Consider the following 21,450-nt stretch of genomic DNA (forward strand, 5'->3'; position numbering starts at 1 on the left):
TCTTCTGTCTTGATGGTGAACTTTCACATGTGTTCCCTTAAGAGTACCCGCCCATGATCTCAAATGTACTGTCTCCCAGTTGATTCCCTTGGCTCTGTTCCCAGGGCAAATCGACCCTGTGCTTCTGGTTTGTGTTTTGTCCATGCCAGTGTCATGTCTGGCCTTGGTTACCTTCCTGTCCCTGGAGATCGTGGCATTAGCTGTGGTCACTAGGTGACCGCTGAGTGCCTGACCCAGGCTAGTGGCAGAGCCGTCAGCTTTCGTTGGCCTTGCTCGGCTTCAGTGCTCTGGCTCTGGCATTGCCTGGTGACCTTGCTTCCCTTTCTCTGTAGGTCATGCTTGCTTTCTAACCCTCTGAGATGTCTTCTCTATTCCATGTCCCTGGGAGCTTGGGATCGGCAAGCCTCTCTTCTGTGTATAACCTCAAAACTTATCTCGTGTATAAGGGCTGTCAACCCAAGAGGAATTTGCCCCTCAGGGAGGTTTCTTTTGTTTTTTGTTTTTTTGTTTTGAGATGGTGTCGTCATGTATCCTGGGCTGGCTGTGAATTTGGGGTCTTTGTGTCCCAATGGCCCAAGTGCGCACCACCGTGCATTCCCGTTGCCCATATTTAGGATTGAGCCCAGGGCCTTTGGACTAAGTTGCTTAGGCTAGGCCTGAATTTGCAGTCCTGCCTCAGCGTCCCCGGAGTGCTGGTATTACAGTTGTGTTTTGGTCCTTTTTACTTTTAAATCTTGATAAGTTGCCTAGCTTGGCTTCAGACTTGAGTGACCTACCTTGACTTCCTGAGTCAGCAGTGGTTTTTCTTTGAAAAATACCATTGGAACTATGCGAGATTGCACTGAGCCTGTGTGTAACATTTGGAAGCATTTACTAATTTATCTATGAATAGCTTTTAGTGTGTGTTTTTCTCAGTCTTTCATCATTGTTTTATACTTCTTAATGTACAGATCTTTTACCTCCTTGGGTTATACTCATTCATAATCATTTTATACATTTATTTAAATATAGGAAGTTGGGGCTGGAGAGATGGCTCAGTGGTCTAAAGCACCTACTTGAAACAAGCTTGGCAAAGCACTCAGGGACCGCGATTCAATCCCCCAGCACCACATGCCAGCCAGCCCCGCCCCCTGGTGGGCTGAGCTGGCCACACACACACACAATAAATAAATGTAATAAATAAAAATAAATAAATATTTTTTTAAAAAAATAAATAAATAAATATAGGAAGTTTTACCTAATTATTCCAATTATTTGTTATTAGCCTTTTTTGAGCTCATAGAGACTGGCTCTTTGTGGGGAGCTGGTACACACACGGGCATAGGACACATCTGAATTCTTCCCATGTCCTCTCCCCTTTGCGCCTCTCACTGCTGTATTTTTGTTCTTGGTGATGGGTCACTCTTGGTCTCATCAGATAGACTGCAGCTGGAGTGGAGAAACACACCTTATTGTCACGTGTTGGACTTGGACCCTTGAGCTTGTATTGGATGTTTTGTGTTGTGGCTTTACCCACACTTGTCCTTTCTTCTGACTGCACCCACCTCCAACCGTGTGTCTGAAGTTGCAGTTGCTTGGCGGTGTGGGCTGCGCCAGCTGCAGCTGCTCATCACTACGGGGTCTGCCAGCTTCGGCGTCCCTGTGGATTTCATTTCCTTTACTCTTTCGGTCTCGTAGCTGAAGGCCTTTATCTTGTTACCTTCTGTCAGCCCAGGCCTGTTTGTGCTCTCTCGTGCCCTTTTGTAGACTGGGGGAGGGGGGTTTGCGAGAGGTTAGGGGGACTCAGTGTAGCTGACCAGGGTCCAGGCTGCCTCACCTTCTGGATGGGGTGATCCTCATGTGTCCCTTTGCCCCTCAGGGCTGGGGGCTGCTGGGTCCCAGGAATGAACTGTTCGATGCTGCAAAGTACCGAGTGCTAGCTGACCGCTTTGGGTCCCCGGCTGACAGCTGGTGGCGTCCAGAACCCACCATGCCTACCACGTCCTGGCGGCAGCTGAATCCGGAGAGCATGCGGCCGGTTGGCCCTGGGAGCCTGTCTCGTTCCATGGGCCGGGAGGAAGAGGAGGATGAGGAGGAAGAGCTGGAAGAGGGGACCATCGATGTCACAGAGTTCCTGTCCATGACGCAGCAGGACTCCCATACACCACTCCGGGACTCCAGGTGTGGCAGGGAAGCGGCAACATCTGTGTGGGGGTGATCCCTGGAGGCTCAGACTCGAGGCTCTGTCCCACTGTCCATCCGACGTGTCCTGTCCCTCACTTTGTGTCTGCCCATCTGTGGGACACCTGCTGTAGTTACCATGGTCTTGTGCTACGACTGGGTGTCCCTTTGCATAGGTCCCCACATTCTCTGCGCCCCTCTGTCTGCTGCTGCCCTCCACTCTGTTCTACCTGTCCCCTCACCCTTGCATGGCGCAGCCCCCAGGTCTCAGAGCCTTGGGACATTGGCCCAGAAGAAAAGCAAACTTTTGCACCCAAATTCTTGGTCTTCCCAGGGGGGGTTCATTTGAAATGACAGATGATGACAGTGCTGTGAGGGCCCTGACCCAGTTTCCACTTCCCAAGAACCTTCTGGCCAAGGTGATTCAGATTGCAACATCGTCATCTACGGCTAAGGTGAGCTGGGCCTCCTGGGAGAGTGCATCAGGGCAGCTCGCTCCCCTGTGTCCCTTGAGATGCGGATGAAAGGCGTCTCGGGGCTCCACTGGCAGGGCAGGAGCAGGGTGCAATTGGGGGTGACACAGCAGGGATGGAAGCAAAATCTAAAACAGAAGTGAGACACAGCAGCGCTCACTAATCCCAGTACCCTGGGAGCTGAGGCTGGAGTTATCATAGGTTCAGGCCCAGCCTAGGCAGTCTAGCAATTTAGTGAACCCTGTCTAAATAATATTTAGAGGGCTGGGAATGTAGCTTGGCATGCAGGTGCTGGGTACAAATGCTTGCACCGTGTGTGTCCGTGCTCAGTACCCAGGAGCAAAGACCGTAATGGGGACGGGCAGTGGGGGTCTTAGGGAAGGGTGAATCTGCCGCTGCTTGGGTTAAGCAAGGCTTTTTGTTCCAGGCAGGGCATGGGCTGGCATGGTGTGGGTACTAACTTCTGCTGAGGTACAGTGGCAGTGGATGTCCAGCTTGCTTCTGGCTGTGCAGTGAGATTCCAGGGACTGGCACCACCTGAGACCATGGCTAGCTCTTTGGGGACCTGGGGGTCCTGAAATGTCACCATTATCCTTTGCTTCTGTCCTTATGACCTTGCCTACTTTCTGTGTAGAACCTCATGCAGTTCCACACCGTGGGTACCAAGACCAAGCTATCTACACTCACGCTACTCTGGCCCTGTCCCATGACGTTTGTTGCCAAAGGGCGCCGCAAAGCAGAGGCTGAGAATAAGGCAGCAGCTTTGGCCTGTAAAAAATTGAAGGTGAGTCCAAGAGCATCCCAGGTCATGCCCTGTGGGACACGGCCACACCAGGCCTTTGCCCTGACACACAGCCACCTGGGCTGCTCTTCCTAAAGGTTCCCCTTGGCCCCTGGGCAGTGCTGGGCCAGTCCAGAATATAGCTAGAAAGGGCCTGCTCCTCCTGAGCGGTGCGGAGCTGCAAGGGGCAGCACACTCAGGTGCAGAAGGAGCTGTGACCTGAGCTGGGGATGCAGGGAGGAGCAGGGAGGAGGGAGTGTCACAGCGTAGGCAGAGTTGTGCTTCTGCCACAGTGGCCACTGCACCGTGCCTGGACAGCCAGGTCTGCAGCAGTAGGTGCTAGTACAGAGCGAGCGTGGCCCTGGGAGCCATGGTGCAGGTCAAGCAAGCGGGGTAGCAGTGCGGGCCTGGTGGAGGAGGGCAGGGTGCAGGGAGCTGTGGGATGGCCCCACAGCGATGGTGTAAGGCAGCAGAGACCATGCGGGAGGAGTGGCTCCTGGCAGTGGCAGTTGTGACACACAAGCCAAAAGGCTGCTTAGTTCATCAGAGGCTGCTGGTTGCAACCTGCCCTGATCAAGCCAGAGGCCCTTTCTCTGTGCCTGGGGTAAGAGGGGGAAGCTCGAGGAGGGAAAGGGTTCCTAGGGAGGGTGCACATGGTTCTGGCCTTGGAAGACAGCAGAGCTGACCTCGCCAGGTGGGGGAACGCGGGACTCTTAATGACTCTAGGCATGTGGGGACACAAGGTCGTCTTCGCCTTTAAAGACTCATGTTACCAGGTTGCTGCCTTTTGGGAAGGTCCTGTCCTGTCTGGATGGGTCATGCGTGGGATGGAGGGCCATGCAGTGATCAGGAGGTGTGTGCAAGGCCGTGAAGTATTGCTTGGGGGTGCCTGGGGTCCTGTGCCAGGCCCTGTGAGGTGGGAGAGCTTTGTCCTCAGCACCATGCTGGGGCACAGAGGTTTAGCTCTTAAGCTACCTACTTAAAATTAACTCATTTTGTAGAGATTCTTGATTTCCTGGTTCCTAATTTATCACTGTGGTTTTCAGCCCAAAACCAAACTCTGCTATTGCTTGACCTCGCATTTCTATGGTGCTCCAAGCTTATGTGAACTTGGAGCACAGCCTGAAGCCCACATCTCCTTTCAGAGCCTGGGCCTGGTAGACAGGAACAACGAACCACTCACCCATGCCATGTACAACCTGGCCTCTTTGAGGGAGCTGGGCGAGACCCAGCGCCGGCCATGCACCATCCAGGTGCCAGAGCCCATTCTCCGCAAGATAGAGACCTTCCTAAACCATGTGAGTGGCCGTCTGCCATCCCCTCCTTGCCTTCCAGTGGCCCAGGAGGGCCCAGGGTGGTCGTGGTCTGAGTCCTCTGCCCACAGGTGGGGCCCTAGCACCTGAGCCAGTGAGCCCCATAGTGGAGGAAGACTGCCTTTCCCTGTCACCACTTTCCATGTCTCCTTGTTCCCCAGTACCCTGTGGAAAATTCCTGGCTCTCACCTGAGCTCCGGCTGCAGAGTGAGGACCTTTTGCCCCTGGGCAAAGACTCGGGGCCGCTGAATGACCCCATCACTGGCAAGCCCTTTGTGCCTCTCACTGAGGCCGAGGAGGTACGCTTGAGCCAAAGCCTGCTAGAGCTGTGGCGGCGACGGGGGCCCATCTGGCAGGAAGCGCCCCAGCTCCCTGTGGACCCTCACCGGGACACCATCCTCAATGCCATTGAGCAGCATCCCGTGGTGGTCATCTCTGGTGACACAGGCTGTGGGAAGACAACGCGCATCCCCCAGCTGCTGCTGGAACGCTATGTGACCGAGGGCCGTGGGGCCCGCTGCAATGTGATCATCACGCAGCCCCGCCGCATCTCAGCTGTGTCTGTGGCACAGCGGGTCAGCCACGAACTGGGCCCTTCCTTGCGCCGGAATGTGGGCTTTCAGGTGCGCCTGGAGAGCAAGCCCCCAGCGCGGGGCGGGGCTCTGCTCTTCTGCACCGTGGGCATCCTGCTGCGCAAGCTGCAGAGCAACCCCAGCCTGGAGGGCGTGAGCCACGTCATCGTGGACGAGGTCCATGAGCGCGATGTGAACACGGACTTCCTCCTCATCCTGCTCAAGGGCCTGCAGCGGCTCAACCCTGCCCTGCGGCTAGTGCTCATGAGCGCCACAGGCGACAATGAGCGCTTTTCCCGTTACTTTGGTGGCTGCCCTGTCATCAAGGTGCCTGGCTTCATGTACCCTGTGAAGGAGCACTACCTGGAGGACATCCTGGTCAAACTGGGCAAACACCAGTACCCACACCGACACCGGCACCATGAGGTGAGAGAAATGTGCCCTGTGGCCTAGGCCTGCCCTGCAGATCCCTTCCCCGTCCCTGTGTTAGGTGCCCTGGGGCACGCTCTCGCCAAGTGTCCTTGGTAAGACGTGAGAACAGTGCTGCCCATGTGGCAAGGACGTGAGGGTTGGTCGGCATTGACGTAACTGCAGCCTCTCTGCCCCCTCCCCAGTCTGAGGATGAATGTGCCCTCGATTTGGACCTCGTGACTGACCTGGTTCTGCATATTGATGCCCATGGAGAGCCAGGTGGGTGCTCTACCCTCACCCAGCCATGCCCGCCCCAGTGCCCACCAGCCACTGCCCACCGGCAAGAGCACTTGGCTCATGCATATAGGCCCTTTGCAGGTGGGATCCTGTGTTTCCTGCCCGGGTGGCAGGAGATCAAGGGAGTGCAGCAGCGCCTGCAGGAGGCCCTGGGCATTCACGAGAGCAAGTACCTCATTCTGCCAGGTGAGAGCTGCAAGCAGACTCGGCCCTACGTCCTGGGCATGGCCCAGCGGTGGCTTGGAGGGCACAGGCTTCTGACCAGTCGCACCACTTTTCCTGGGGCATCTCATTGATCTGGTCCTCAGTTTCACCAAGGTGGGGTCAGAAGGCCCTCCTGGGCGGGGCTGGTTGTGGCAGGAGCAGTGCCCGTAACCAGCATGCGTCTTGCTGCCTGTCAGTGCACTCCAACATCCCCATGATGGACCAGAAGGCCATATTCCAGCAGCCTCCAGTCGGGGTGCGCAAGATTGTCCTGGCCACGAACATTGCGGAGACCTCCATCACGGTCAACGACATTGTACATGTAGTGGACAGCGGTCTGCATAAGGAGGAGCGCTACGACCTCAAGACCAAGGTGGTGCTTCTTTCCTGGGCCTTGCCAGTTCCCTGGTGGCCTGCCCCAGCTGTGCGTTAGGCCCGTGCTGTGTGGAGGCCCTGCCTGGGGTCTGTCCCTGTGGGGGATCCGCTGCGGGTTTTATTGGAGCTGTGGGAAAGCACTGCAAAGCCGCTGGCGAGTTGGCAACCACCTGCCCTCCCCCAGGTGTCCTGCCTGGAGACCGTGTGGGTGTCGAGAGCAAACGTGATCCAGCGCCGAGGCCGGGCGGGCCGCTGCCAGTCAGGCTTCGCCTATCACTTGTTCCCACGGAGCCGGCTGGAGAAGATGGCCCCCTTCCAGGTGCCCGAGATCCTGCGCACACCCCTGGAGAACCTGGTGCTGCAGGCCAAGATCCACATGCCTGAGAAGACGGTGCGGCTGATGTGGTGGGTAAGGGACTGGGCTGGGGCAGGTGGCACGAGGCTCACGGGCACCCCCTGTCTTTGCTAGGCAGTGGAGTTCCTCTCCAAGGCCGTGGACAGCCCCAACATCAAGGCAGTGGATGAGGCTGTGATCCTGCTCCAGGAGATTGGTGTGTGGGGTTCTGGGCTAGGCAGAGCAGAGCTGGGGGGCTTGGCTGGGGTTGACAGCCTTGCTCTTGCAGGTGTGCTAGACCAGCGCGAGTACCTGACCACCCTGGGCCAGCGCCTGGCCCACATCTCCACGGACCCACGGCTGGCCAAGGCCATAGTGCTGGCTGCCATCTTCCGCTGCCTGCACCCGCTGCTGGTGGTGGTCTCCTGCCTCACCCGGGACCCCTTCAGCAGCAGCCTGCAGAACCGTGCAGAGGTAGACAAGGTCAGAGCTTGTCCCTTCCTGCCCATCCTCTGCATGCGCAAGGCGCCCTGGCCCCCACCCAGTACCCCGGTGCCATCTCTCCCCAGGTGAAGGCACTGCTGAGCCATGACAGTGGCAGTGACCATCTGGCCTTTGTGCGTGCTGTGGCCGGCTGGGAGGAGGTGCTGCGCTGGCAGGACCGCACGTCGCGGGAGAACTACCTGGAGGAGAACCTGCTGTACGCACCCAGCCTGCGCTTCATCCACGGTCAGCCCCGGCCGCCTGCCCACACGGCCCACGCACCCACCCCACAGCGCCCCCGCTCACTCTGGCTTCCCTGCAGGGCTCATCAAGCAGTTCTCTGAGAACATCTACGAGGCCTTCCTGGTGGGAAAGCCCTCGGACTGCACGCTGCCCTCAGCACAGTGCAATGAGTACAGTGAGGAGGAGGAGCTGGTGAAGGGTGTGCTCATGGCCGGGCTGTACCCCAACCTCATTCAGGTGCGTCCTGGTGGGGCAGAGTGACGCCTGGCTTCCTGCCCTGCCCTGCCCTGTGTCCTGCTCACCTTCTCCGCCCCTGCAGGTGCGGCAGGGCAAGGTGACCCGGCAGGGGAAGTTTAAGCCCAACAGTGTCACTTACAGGACCAAATCTGGCAACATCCTGCTGCACAAGTCGACCATTAACAGGTGAGGGACAGGCAAGACAAGATAGGCAGCTGGGGAGGGCTGAGGGGCAGCCTCATCCAGCCCTGTGTTGCTTCCCTAGGGAAGCCACGCGCTTAAGGAGCCGGTGGCTGACTTACTTCATGGCCGTCAAGTCCAATGGCAGCGTTTTTGTGCGGGACTCCTCCCAGGTGCACCCTCTAGCAGTGCTGCTCCTGACCGACGGGGACATCCACGTCCGGGGTGGGTGTCTGCACATCTTTACCCTGCACCGTGTCCTCAGGCCTGGCTTCCCATCAATTCCTTGCCATCTCTTTCCCCCCAGATGATGGACGACGTGCCACCGTCTCCCTAAGTGACAGTGACCTGTTGCGACTTGAGGGGGACTCAAGAACCGTGCGGCTGCTTCGGGAGCTGCGCCGGGCCCTGGGCCGCATGGTAGAGCGCAGCCTGCGCAGTGAGCTGGCTGCGCTTCCGCCCATTGTACAGCAGGAGCATGGGCAGCTGCTTGCGCTGGTGGCAGAGCTGCTGCGAGGACCCTGTGGCAGCTTTGACGTGCGCAAGACAGCGGACGACTGAGCCCCTCTTCCGCTGGGGCTGTGTACAGAGTGCAAATGTTTATTTAAAATAAAGTTCTATTTATCCCTTGTGAGCATCGCTCTCCACTAGGGGCGCCGCTCTGAGGGCCACGGCACCTCCTCCACCAGGTCCATGTCGAGAGCTGAGCAGCAGCTTATGGTGACATTGTAGAGGCTTGCCTTGGTGACAGCCACAGACTGGTGTGTGCAGTACATGGTGGATCCACCGGAAGGAGGGGGACAGATAGGCTACACGCAGGGCTGTGTGTGGAATATCAGGCAGCTTTATTTACTCGAAATCAGTACAACAGAATCACAGACATGGGTAATGGCTGGGAAGTAGAGAAATGTTCCAGCCCGAAGTGGCTGCAAAGTCCCCATCACGCAGGGGCCAATAGTCCCTACCTGGTGGGTCAACCTTCGCAGGTCCTCTGGCTTTTGGGACCCTCAACAATGGCCAGATAGCCTCAGGTAGACTTGTGGCCCTGCCAAGGAAGCTGCCCACATTGGCTACTGTCCTCTCCCAACCCCTGGCCAAGAAGCCTGCCAGAGTTCAGCATGCTAGTAGCCCCAGGAGTGGCCTCAGGGAGGGAGCAGTAACTGCAGCCCGGTGCCTCCCCACCTCAGCACTGCTGCTTGCTTCTCCCCACTTCCTGCCAATGGCTCCAGTGCTCTGAAGTCACTGGCACAGCAGAGGAGGGAGCAGCCCAGCTCACTGTCCAAAAGGCGCCTTCCCAAAGAAGTAGCGTCTGGCGCAGGGCACCTTCCCCTCAACGTAGAGAGGATGGCCAGAGACGTCCAGGCCAGCTGCCACCGCTGCGGCCACCTCCCAGGCAAGTCTGCGCAGCAGAAGATGCCCTCTGGAGAAGCCCTTGGAAGCGCCCAGGCCACTTCACTACAAACTTCTGTTTTAATCCTTTATTAGAAACCATGCAAACTTTTAATACAAAAAATACAAGTGCAATAAGAATCTTTGTGTCCATTCGGTCCCCGGGATCTCAATGCAGCTGGCCCCTTCACTCAGCCAGAAGGGAGTGCGTGGCCCCAGTCTCATGCCTTTTTCCAATTTCCAGACCTGATTCCCCACTGTCCACATAACACTTGACACCTCACAGTCCCCTGGACAAGGCCCAGGGTGGCAGGTCAGGCTGTGGGATTCTGACCCCATAGCCCACTCCTGCTTCTCCAGCACTGGCCTTGCCTTGCAGTGACCACCAAATCCCAGGGAATGAGACACATGCCAAACCCAGCCTCTTGGTTAGAGAAGAAAAGCAGCACACATGAACCCCAACACAGCCACCCCGCACCTCGCTCCCGCCCATGGCATCCCGGCTGTGTGCACCCCACGCAGGGCAGCACCGACATCCTCGCCCTCCTGGTGGAGGCCTGGCTTCTCCCTCCCCACTCCCTTTGCACCTACTGAGACCCTCTTAGACATGGCTTCAACCTGTACAACTATTCCACTGGCTACGAGGTACTGGGGACACATGAAAGGGTGTGATGACAGCTAGACAGGTATGCTAAGCAGCAGTGTGCAGTGCAGCGGCCCCTAACTAATGTGGGGAGTGGGGGGCTGGTGCTGCCTGCATGGTGGGTACCATTGTGGGTCACAAGGTAAGGTGGAAACTTGGCAGGCTCTGGTGCGCAGGGCCACCACCCGGAACCCACCCTGCTCATCCCTCCACGTTGGCTGGGAAGGAGGGAGAGTATGTCAGTTTCTTTTAGGTTTGGTCCAAAAAACCAAACAACGGAGTAGGAATCCAGTTCCTCCCTCCTGGATCCACAAGGTTCCCCAACTCTTCTGCCTACCCTGCAGCGGGGCAGTGGCTAGCAATGGGATAGGAGCAAAGCAGGAAGGGGCCGGGCCTGCCACTGCCTGGAGCCAGGAGGGGCCTAGCAGGGCTGCCCGACCCAAACGGGCACTCACAGGTCTAGTGGGCAGCCCGGGAGAGGGAGCCAAGGGCGCGAGAGCCGGGGAAGTGAGGGGGCCGGGAGACAATGTCCGCCCCATGGTCGGTGCGGGCCCTGGCATTTGCCCGGAACGTCAGCCTGTAGGTCTCAATCTGCAGGGACACGGGAGGAAGAGAGGGAGAGGGCGGGGAGACACAAAGAGGGACACAGGGGAGACGGAAGACGAGACCAGAATGTCATCATTAGATGCCTGGAAAATAAAAGGTGACTTTGTTAAAATGCAGACCACACTCCAGTCAAAAAACAAAGGAGTTCAATTTCCGGCCAGTGGCGAGGCCCCCGGCTGGCCCTCAGGCCGAGCCCAGCCACTTACTTGTCTCCTGGATCTGGCTGTCCAAGGTCGGGGCCTCCCTTTGGTCACCACCCCCTGACAGGGTGGTGAGGCCACTGAGGCCCCCAGCTGGAGCAGGGGCGCCAGCATCGGGCGCAGACTCGGGGGCGGCCGGCTCCTCCCCAGCGGGGGGCCCTGGACACGGAAGGGCCTCGCTGCCACCGCCCTCAGTCTACAATGAAACATGGAGACGGTGTGGGGTCAGTGAGCAGGGAGTGGGATGGAGATGGCAGTGGTGTCACACGCAGTCCCCACCCGCCACCTGGCCCTCTATCTCATGATGCCTGCCCTCTCCTGGCATCCTTGGGACAAACTGGCCACAGAATGCCAAGCCATACAAGTGTGAGCCATCCTGGAACAGCCCACGCTCTTAGAGCAGCCTCAGCGCTAGTCACTTAGGTGGCTGCATCCTACTGACACTGTGGCCTCCTCAATGGCACCCACCACTATGGGCCCCGAGACAAGGGAGGAGGGAAGAAGGTGTGCGAGAAGGCGAGGTCCAGGAGGACAAGGGGGTGAGGTCCCTGAGGCTCTGTAGAGGGGTCAAAGAAGAGCGAATGAAGTGGGGACAGCTGAGAGCCACTGAAACTCCTCTGTGGACTTGGAGCTCGTAGGCCAAAGAAACAGACCTGTGTGTTAGAAAAATAATATAAAAAATAATAAAGAGACAGAACGTAAATAAAGAGACTACTTGAACCTGGGGGTACACGCCTGTCATTCCCTCAGGCTGGGAGGCTGCAGCAGGATTCAAGTCAGACCTCAGTCTGGCCAATTTAGTGAGTCCTCATCTCAAAACAAGCTGAAACACCCCACAAGGCTTGGACTGAGAAGAAATGGACGAGCCCGAGGGTCTGCGTGCCCTCGCCCAGGCTTGAGAGCCCAAGCCCAAGCAGCGCGCTACCAAGGCAGACAGACTCCATGCGGACGGGTATCAGGTTTGGTGGCCACAACCCGAGAGCCCAGGACGCCAGCGGGAGGCGGGCGGCAGCTCCGGTCACCTGCCTTCACACTCTGCCCTGGAGCAGCTCGAGACCTCACGGTTCCCCAGCCACTATGACATGGAACAAAGGACAGACAGCACCTTGGCGCACACCGAGGTCTCACAGCACTGTGGAGGCAGGGATGGAAGGAGGAAGGAAGGAGGAAGGGAAGAAAAGCGAGGAGGGGCACGGGGAGGAGGGAGGGAGGGAGCCCAGCCAGCGTGCAGGACCCAGGACACCGGGCCTCTGCACCCAGCCCCAGGCGCGGCTGCTGCCAGGGCTCCCCTCTCCAGCCTCCTGGGCTGATGGAGGACAATGGGACACAGCAACAGCGTGGGTGAGTATGGCTCCTGGAGACTGAGGGGCGGTGCCAACCGACGCTGCCCACAGAGGCTCTTCCTGCCCGGGCTACCTGGTGACACTCAGCCCCCATGTACTTGCACTGAGGAAGCTGCACTCCCCATGGGACCTGCCAGGACCCTGAACCTAGCACCCCCACCCCCCACCGTGGCTCCTGGGTGGCCCACTCCCTACCTTCACGGTGCCTCCTGCAGGCAGGTGGCCCACGTTATCCAGCGATCCCACCTTGGCCTGGGCCTTCTCTTTGAAGTTCAGCTTCTGGCTTTCAATCTTGACATCTCCTCCACCTGGAACCAGAGCACTTGGTCACAGAGCGTGCCAGGGAATGAATCCTGTGCACAATGCCAGGCTCCTGGAGGAGTTGAGACTATCCAAGCCTGTGTGCCCAAGATACTATAAGGGGAGGTCTGAATGAGGCGGCCTGGGATTCCAGCACTCTGGGAGGCTGAGGCAGGAGGACTGCATATTTGAGCTCATCCTGGGCAACTTGCAAGACCTTGTATGAAATTTTAAAAATGTGTTGGGGACAAAACTCAGTAGGAAGGCCCTGGGTTCAAGACCCAGTATTACAAAGAAAAGAAAGCAGGCTGTTCTCGTGGAAGCAAGCAGATGCCCTTGCCCACAGGTGGGGACACCAGCCGGGCCCAGCATCCCACTCACCAGGCTTGTGCTTGATGTTCGCCTTCGACCCGCACTTAGAGGAGACCTTGGAGATGTCTACCTTCTGGTTCTGGATCTGGACCTGAAGAGGGAAAGGAAGCACGTGGTGCCCCTCGGACAACAGGGAAGGGGGGCCACGCCCACACGGCCTGTGCACCTCCTGGCCCTGCTTCCTCGCAGCCTCTTTACGTTCCCACCCCAGTCTGCTCCACACCAGCCTTGTTACCTAGTGGGTACAAGAGCCACTGGTTTGTGCTGGCTTTGGCCCTGGCTCGACTCCAGCTCAGCTGAGCAAACCCCACATCCCACTTCCTCTCCCAACCCTGCCCCAGAGCCGGACGGCACAGCTTTCCTGAAATGTCCATGTTCCAACTCAAAATATCCCCACAACTGCTGCCAGAAGGCTCACCTGGAATAATATTTTGACCTGTTTCTTTTTTTCTTTTTTTTGGAAGGGTCACAGAGGAGAAGTGGTGGTATTGGAACTGAACTCAGGAACTACAACCCCACTGTATTTTAAAAATTTTTAAATTTTGAGACAGGATCTCAGTAAGTCACAAAGGTGTCCAAGCTAGGCTTGAACCGCAACCCTCCTGCCTCAGCCTCCCAAGTGTGCAGTACCAGTGTGGACCCTCCCCTCTCTGCACGGCCATATATAACTGTCCACTCCATGCAGGCACCAGTTTCCCATGAAGGATGGAAGGGCACAGAATCATCTCTGCTCTGAATCAACTGGTCCCACCACTCACGATGAACACGGAGGTTATTCCTCCACAGAGGTGTTCATTTCTACAAATACCGCAGCAGCAATCTTTGTGTCTCTGAACCCTCCTTGGGAGAAATGTCCGGGCAAGCACTGGGACTGTTTTTTCCAGCCCTTTTGAGTTTTACTTTATGACAGGGTCTTAAAGTGAAATTGCTCAGGAGGGTCTCCAATCTGCAACCCTCCTGCCTCAGCCTCCCTAAACATGGGGTCACAGGTGTGTGCCACCACTTATTCTCAGGTCCTTGATGACAACCCGCTTACCAGCAATGCTGCCTCGGATGACAGACATCGAGGCTCAGTCCTCTTACCACAGCCTCCAGCACTGCATATTTTGACTAAAAACTAAACCTCCTAATTTGTAAGAGGAAAGTGCCACACATTAGTGCCTTTCGTTATTACTATTATTGCTCCTTTTTGTGGTTTGAACCCAAAAAGGGGGAAAACTTTGGAGAAGCCGAGGCAGAGGCGCTACAGCACTGAATGGCCGTGCCCTCTGCACCTTCAGATACTCTCAGCACACAGCCTGGTAGGACTCGAATTGGGGGTACTGCGCCTCGGCCTCCCAGGTGCTAGGATCAAGGCCCACCAAGGCCACGATCTGCCCAGGCCTGCCTCGCCTGCCAAGCAGTGCTGCGTGTGCCTGGAGAGTCTCTGCTCAGCTGCCCGTGCTGCCTCCTCCAGGGTGAGCCCTCATCTCCCTCTCCCCCCAAACTGGGGGCTGAACTCAGACCCTTGCGCTTGCCAGGAGCTTCCATCTGTTTAACTGCTGCCTCCTCCTCTAGAACCCAGATGCAGGGACAAGTGCCCAGAGCACCGGCACCCAGGACGGTAATGCAGGGGAAATTACATGCAGAAGCCCAGCCTGTACCACCCAGCAGGACGCTGTTCTGCTGGCCCAGTGGGTGAGAGAAGTTTGGATTAGCAGCTGTAATCCAGCCAAAGAAGGAAGCAATCTTGGGCTGAGACTCCCTCACATCATGATGCACTTGAGCCCACAGACCAACTTACCAACAAAATCACAAGAGTGTGACAACAACAGGATGAGGCCTTGCCAAAACTGAGGGGCAAGGGGGCTGGCCTGACAGCTTAGGGAACTGAAGCGCCTGCTCAGGCAGAGCGCAGTGGCAGGGGTCCGATCCCCAGTGGGCTATGCTGCACCCCCCGCTGCACACACACACACACACACACACACACACACACACACACACACACACACCCGTGTGCTGAGACGGCAATTGAGACTGGGCATGGAGGCACAGGCCTGTAATCCCAGCACTTGGGAGGCTGAAAACAAGAGGATCACTATGAGACCCTGTCCTAAATACACAATAAATAAATAAACAAACAAACAAAGGGAAAAACGTAAAAAGTCCATTTCAACAGGTGGGGGCGCTGCTCAGGACAACTGTGCAGGAGGATTCCAAGGAGGCCACTCTGAGCAATTTAGCAGGAGTCTGTCTCCAAATAAAATATAAAGGGTTGGGGTACAGCTCAGGACGTTCCATCTCCACAAAGACAAAGGATTTATGTTATAAATAAAAAACATGGGATGCAATTGACAGAATCCAGATTCTAGGAAAGCCTACTAATTAAAAGACAGTCAACTCATCAAAACAAAACAAAACAGGCATGGTGTCACAGGCCAATGTAATTCCAGCACTCTGGGAGCCTGAGACAAGAGGTTCCCAGGTTTGAGCCCAGTATGGACAGTCTAGGAAGCTCTGTATCAAAATAAAATATAAAACAAGAGCCAGGCATGGTGGTGCATACCTGTAATCCTAGCATTCTGGAGACTGAGGCAGGAGGATCGCCTCAAGGCCAGCCTGGGCCACACAGGGTCAGCCTGGGCCACATAGTGAGACCTTGTCTTAAAATCAAAAAATAAACCAAAAAACAGGGCTCGGTATACAGTGCAAAGGTCCTGGGTTCAAGCCGCAGGACTGAGGAAAGAAAACTATGGAGGAGCACTTGAGTACAAGAACTTTAAGATTAAAAAAAAAAAAAAAGAATTTTAAGATTTACTAAGATGCCTTGGCATGCACAGCTGTCAGTGCCTGACGCACGTCAACACTGGAGCCCCAGCATTCACCTTACAGGCAGTAAACTGCATACAGTATGTACCAATTCACTTGAGTAGTTTTTCTTGTATACATTTTAAAAATATTTACAATAAAACTTTTTCTTAAAGGCTGAGCTCATTCCCTTAGCAAGGATGCCTCCTGAGCCACAGCTCCCCCATCACCCCGCACTCCAGCACTGGGCAGCCACCGTGACTGTGCCCTCGCAGCTGGCCCAACACCTGCTGCTCCCCTGCACAGCCCGCAGCCAGCACAGCTATGGCTGCTCCCCCAAGGACGCCCTCCTCCAGCACAGCTGGCACAGGCAGTGGGCCTGAGCCCTCGCAGCAGGGCTCCCGGGCACACACTCGATCAACATCTGCTGCCAGCACTGTGCCCAGGGCTGGGGAACTAGAACGAGCACCGCCACCAATCTGCAACCTGCGCTGCCACTGAAGCGGCTGCATGGAGAGAGGAACCTTCCCTCTGCCCTCCCCTGCTGCCTGGCACCCCACTTGGAACTAGTATGCGCAGAACTTGCACACAGCCATACATGTGCATGTGTGTAATGGTGCGCAAGCTACGTGTGGAGGCTGTCCGAGGAGGTGGTGATGTGGAAGGGCGAGGGGAGGCACACCGTCCTGAAGGCTTCCATGGCCACTGCTCTCACCCTCCTGCCACAAAGCACTGGTCAGAGCAGCAGTGCTGTTCGTGGACGCCCTGAACAATGCTTCCACACTAAGAAAAGCCTGCTGGTAGCCATGTGCAGGTGGCGGCGCGGTGGCGTGGAAAGATCATAGGGCGTAACGGCGCACCCTTGTGCCTGTAACCCCAGCACTTGGAAGGCTGAGGCAGGAGGATCTTTCTGAGTTCCAGACTAGCCTGAACTGCACAGCGAGAAAAAAACATCGAAGGAGGCGATGGCCGTCTTCAGAGCTCTGGAGCACACAGCAGGCCACATGCGAATCAGCCTGCATCTCATGCTCGAGGGAGCCAGCTCTGCTTCCCATCTCCTGGGACCAAGAGCCCTAGGAGACTGGAGGGTCAGTGTCTCGGGGCCCTCAGGGGCTCTCTGTGCCAGCCTTATCTCAGGAGCCAGCTGGGGCCGTCACCTGGCCAGGCTCCCATGGGACAGGAAGTCTCCCACAGCAATGACAGGCTGCGGAAGGCCAGGGCAGAGTGTGAGGCTGGGAACGGGGCATGGGGGAAGAGAAGGTATGCGTGGGTCAGGGTGTCACCCGCCGAGGACGGAAAGGATGGGGACAGAGCGAGCCCACAGGAGATGCAGATGGATGTTCTCTGCCACGGGGCTGAGGAGAAGCAGTGCAGGCTGGGCCCCGGATGGCTCCAACAGCTCAGGCAGGAGCCCTGGAGCGCAGGCACTCATAGAGACAAGGGAAATGCACACGGCGTTAAGACAGGGGCTCACGAAGCTGCCCGGGCTGAGCTCAAATTGACAGCCTCCTGTCTCAGCCTCCCCGAATGCTGGGGCTTACGGGTACATGCTACCATGACCAGCTAATCAAGGGAAGGAGAATAGAGACCACAAAGGGACAAGAAGGCAAGGAGAGAAAGAGGAGGAGGGAGATGTGACCCACACAAAGGGGAAAGAGGTGAGGGAGGAGCAGAATCGGACTAATTCTCACTTCACAAAGGCAAGGACTCGAGGATCGGGAAAGGAGAGTGGCTCACCCAGGACAGCAAGGTGAGATCTTTCCTGTAAGTGTCCTCTACTGCCCCTAGCACCCAGGCCACCCTCTATTGACTGTTCTGCCTTCTGTCCTGTGCTGCAGCCTGGCCACCAGGGTCCCACAGCAGGCTGTGTCTCAGATGCCAGCGAGTATACTTACATTCCCACCTCCAGGGACATGCTTAATATTGTCCTTGGAACCACACTTGGACTGAATATGGCTGTAGCTCGCTTTTTTGGAGACTATCTGGACCTGGAGTATCAGAGAACAGGAAAAACAACACAAAGGGAGAAGCTGGTTAGAAGTGACACGAGGCAGGCAGGCAGGCTACACAGGGCCACGGCGGCAGAGAGGGGCTGCATCTCCATCCCTACTGTGGCAGAGCAGGTGAAGGACAGCACAGAACGAAGACTGGAAGGATCAAGCAAGGGAAGGGACATAGGAACAAAGGACACAGCTACACCAACACTGCAGGGGATGCGTGGACCTCACTTTGCCTGAGGAACTGTGGTGACACACAAGGCCACACGCCCCTTCTTTGGCTTTGCCCTGCCCACCTGTGTGCAGGTCAGGCCCAAGCCCAGAGCGCACTGACCTCTGCACCTGTCCCTACGCCCGAGGCCGCCACACTGCTCGGAGAAGCCGGTGCTACCAGGAAGGAAGAGGGGCTGTGCAGATGCAAACAGAAGCAGGACAACAGGGCAGCACAGGCCTCACGGCCACCGCAGGCCCAACCCAGAAAGACAGCAACAGAAGTTTTGCACTAGCTATATCATTATTTTGTTTTGCTTTGTGGTACCAGGGATTAAATTTGGGACCTTGTGCTTGTCAGGTGGGTGCATTTGCTTTCTGACAAAGGGTCTCCTTATGCAGTTCAGGCTGGCCTTTGATTTACTATGTAGCCCAGTCTGCTCTTGACTTTACAGAGTTGTTACTGCGTCAGCCTCCCAAATACTGGGATTATAGGCTATATTATCATGCCCAACCCAGATGCATTATTTTTCTGGTACTGGGAACTTAACCCAGGGCCCTGCACTGAACTCCATTCCTAGCCTCTTTTTGGCTTTGAAACAGTCCTAGGAAGTTGCCAGGCTGAGCTCAGATTTCTGATGTATTTAAGCCTAAGTAGTCAGGATTATAAATATTTTATACGCCTGGAAAGAACTTCTTTTTGATTCTAAAGTCCACCACCCTTCTTTCTAGAACTCTCTAGAAGCCTAACCCCATATCCTGTGAGTTTCATATGCAGAAAGAACAGCTGTAGGCAGGAACACCAGGAGTGTGACCCTGAGCACAACCACACTTGTTCACCAGTGACTCCGGGAAACCTGGCTCTCGGGCTGGAGCAGAGTTCTTCTTGAGAAGGAACAGCTGCCAGCTTACTTCTTGCCTTCATGCTTCATAATGTCACAGCCTTCAAACTTGAGACCTCCCCACAGGATACAGAAATCTACTGAGAGCCACTTCCTACCTTCTTCTCAACCTCAGTGATGACAAAAGAGCCTGTCTGATAGGCCCTACAGGCCTCTCGAAGTGATTCGCAACTTCCCCAACTGGACCTGAGGGCCAGAGGCCTGGGGTTTCTTCTGTTTGCCTCTGCCAAACTCCTTGTATTGAGGGGGTTTGTACTGGATGAATATCCGAGTTAGCAGCTAAAGATGACATGGGAACCAGGAGAAACAAAGCTTTGCTGTAGGCAGTTTTGTAAGGGCCATCAGGGCCTCAGATGTCACCAACTCTTTTGAGAAATCACTCTGGGAGTGCCACATGTCTGCATGTGTACCAACTGGACTTTTTTTTTCCTCCATCTTTTTGAGACAGGGTCTCACTATGCAATTCAGGATGGCCTTGAGCTCACTTTGTAGCCCAGGCTAGTATCAAACTTGCAAAGATCTTCCTGCCTCAGCCTCCCAAATGCTGGGATTACAGGTGTATGCCACCACATACAGCTTTAAAATAAAAAATTCAAAAAAGGCTGATGATGTATTTTATTGATAGAGAGCACCTGAGTTTGATTCCTGGCACCCCTCTGCCCCCCAAATAAAAAAGAGCTATTAGGTTTCCAACTTGGCACTCTAAGTGTGCCAAGTACAAAACTTTGCTGATGGGTGAGTCATCAAACAGAAGAGGGAACACAGGGAAGCAGTGGAAGCGAGTTAAAGACAAGTTACAAAGTGCAATTCTGTTGTGCTTTAGAAAGTGACTCAGGCTGGAAGAGAAACATTACCATCTTTTACCTCCCAGAGGTGAGTCTAAATAAAACTCACTTTCCCAGCAGGCGATTTCTGCACACTCGCAATGGGACCAGCTGTTTTAGAGACTGCATTAGGTTCAGGCTTTCGAGCTGTGGGAGCCGCCTCTGTTTTTTTCTCTACTTTGGCCTGGATGGAGATAAAGGGAGGGCAAATTTCAAACCAAAAGGGTGAAAGAGCCCAAAAGCTAAGAATGGAAGAAGGCCATAGAAAACGCAAATCCAGGCCAGGCCACCGGGCAGAAGCAGGTCTCCCTTGGGCTGTAGGAAAAAGCACCCCTTTCCCAGGACAGACTGAGCCAAGAGACCCTGAGCATAGCAACGTAGGGAGAAGAATGTAAGCCAAAGTCTTGGGTCACCAAGAAGCAGCTGGGACATCATTCACCGCAAGGTTGGAAGCAAGGCCAAGAAGTCCACATAAGTGCGCACGGGGTTAGCATTTCCAAACCACAGTGCCGCCCCCCCCCCGCCCCCAATGTGCTGCTACGCCTCGGATGAGCTGCCATGGCCACAGTGAGCCCCCAACGGGTGGCAGGAGCATCACACTCTCCAGGTACACTGAAACAAAAGAATTAAACCACCAGACCAAGTTACTAAGACCTCTTTAACTCGGATATCATGAAGGCCTAGGAACAGAGACAAGGGGAATGGGACCACCAGTAACAGCTCAGCCCAAAGGAGGGCTGAAGCACTTTTCAGATAGTGCCTGCCAGGCTGCAGCTGCAGAACTGAGCCAGACTCCAGCCTCTGCGTAGCCTGACAATCACTGTGCGGGCTAAGAATCCAGCATCCTTGAAGTCTGAGGCCTCCACGCTAAGATGTCCATCTAAACCCCCGGGGACAGGACAGGAGCCCCCAAGATGGGAAGGGCAAGCAAGGAGCCCAGCATACCCCACCCCTTTCCTGCCACCAGAGAGCCAGGCTGTGGTCCCCAAGCCCATGCTCTGTAGCTGGCAGCCCCTGTGCAGTGGCAGACACAGTAGGGCAGGGGGATGATGTGCCAAGGATGGAAGCCCCGACTCACCCGGCCTCCTCCAGGCTGGTGCTTGATGTTCTCTGTGGAGCCCACTTTGGAGCGGATGTTCTTCAGATCGGGGGCAGGGGCTGTAGTGGCTGGGCGGCTCAGCTTAGGGGCTGAGGAGCTGGGCTTCTTGTCCACAGGAGGCACAGAGGGCCGGGAAAGTGGGGTGGGCTTGACTCGGGTGGAAGCCCCTGCAGCCGAGGGGGCAGCCCCTGTGGGAGTGGTGGTTTTCTTTCCAGAGCTGGTGGGAGTGCTCCTGGAGCGACTCAGGTCAGCTGCACGGCAGAAGCGAGGGCAGCACAGGTTGAGTGGGAGAGGAAAAGGGAGGCTGAAAGCACAGAAGTGGGCTTCAGCTGGGCTTCTGTAGCAGGGTGGGCGTTACCTGAGGCAGACTTCCCTGCCGTCTTCTTAGCGTCGGTGGCTCTGCCCTCAGCCTTAATAGCTGCACAAACACAATCATACCACACTCAGCAAGGGACCAAAAGACTGAGGTGTGATGAACGCATTCATTACGCATGACAAACATGGACTAACAAAAAATACAACACAGAAATAGGAGAGCGCTAAAACCCAGAGCGTTCATCCAATGATAAAATCCATTGTCCACTCAACAATGACTGGACATCTGCTCTGAGCTGGACTAATGAGCCTCAGGAAGGGGAGCCAGCCACACAGCCCTGGGTCAGGCGTATGGCCAGCAGCTACAATTCCCTCTTCCCTGCAGTTCTTTTTTTTTTTT

General features: G+C 55.9%; 2 protein-coding genes across 12 annotated transcripts in view; one reads left to right on the top strand and one right to left on the bottom strand.

Moving 5' to 3' along the window:
• Dhx30 (DExH-box helicase 30) overlaps positions 1-8,697 on the top strand; it is a 29,857-nt gene extending 21,160 nt beyond the window's left edge. For all 3 annotated transcript variants that reach the window (XM_004640696.3, XM_023700707.1, XM_004640695.3), the window contains 16 exons: positions 1,859-2,160; positions 2,495-2,615; positions 3,268-3,417; positions 4,560-4,712; positions 4,889-5,725; positions 5,914-5,989; positions 6,089-6,193; positions 6,409-6,584; positions 6,771-6,977; positions 7,056-7,137; positions 7,210-7,403; positions 7,490-7,649; positions 7,726-7,883; positions 7,966-8,069; positions 8,149-8,288; positions 8,371-8,697. In XM_004640696.3, coding sequence (XP_004640753.1) covers positions 1,859-2,160; positions 2,495-2,615; positions 3,268-3,417; positions 4,560-4,712; positions 4,889-5,725; positions 5,914-5,989; positions 6,089-6,193; positions 6,409-6,584; positions 6,771-6,977; positions 7,056-7,137; positions 7,210-7,403; positions 7,490-7,649; positions 7,726-7,883; positions 7,966-8,069; positions 8,149-8,288; positions 8,371-8,624 — 3,219 coding nt within the window. In that variant the 3' untranslated portion in view covers positions 8,625-8,697. The remainder of the gene's footprint in view (positions 1-1,858; positions 2,161-2,494; positions 2,616-3,267; positions 3,418-4,559; positions 4,713-4,888; positions 5,726-5,913; positions 5,990-6,088; positions 6,194-6,408; positions 6,585-6,770; positions 6,978-7,055; positions 7,138-7,209; positions 7,404-7,489; positions 7,650-7,725; positions 7,884-7,965; positions 8,070-8,148; positions 8,289-8,370) is intronic.
• Positions 8,698-8,885: 188 nt separating this feature from the next.
• Map4 (microtubule associated protein 4) overlaps positions 8,886-21,450 on the bottom strand; it is a 171,084-nt gene continuing 158,519 nt past the window's right edge. For 4 of the 9 annotated variants that reach the window (XM_023700695.1, XM_023700693.1, XM_023700699.1 and 1 more), the window contains 8 exons: positions 21,094-21,153; positions 20,715-20,986; positions 19,707-19,820; positions 17,599-17,691; positions 12,926-13,007; positions 12,440-12,552; positions 10,908-11,097; positions 8,886-10,784 (listed from right to left, as the gene is read on the bottom strand). In XM_023700695.1, coding sequence (XP_023556463.1) covers positions 10,777-10,784; positions 10,908-11,097; positions 12,440-12,552; positions 12,926-13,007; positions 17,599-17,691; positions 19,707-19,820; positions 20,715-20,986; positions 21,094-21,153 — 932 coding nt within the window. In that variant the 3' untranslated portion in view covers positions 8,886-10,776. The remainder of the gene's footprint in view (positions 10,785-10,907; positions 11,098-12,439; positions 12,553-12,925; positions 13,008-17,598; positions 17,692-19,706; positions 19,821-20,714; positions 20,987-21,093; positions 21,154-21,450) is intronic. The other 5 variants (XM_023700698.1, XM_023700701.1, XM_023700694.1 and 2 more) reach the window with 4 other exon arrangements.

Source organism: Octodon degus, unplaced genomic scaffold (assembly GCF_000260255.1).
Source record: "Octodon degus isolate 3935 unplaced genomic scaffold, OctDeg1.0 scaffold00126, whole genome shotgun sequence".
Taxonomy (NCBI): Eukaryota; Metazoa; Chordata; class Mammalia; order Rodentia; family Octodontidae; genus Octodon; species Octodon degus.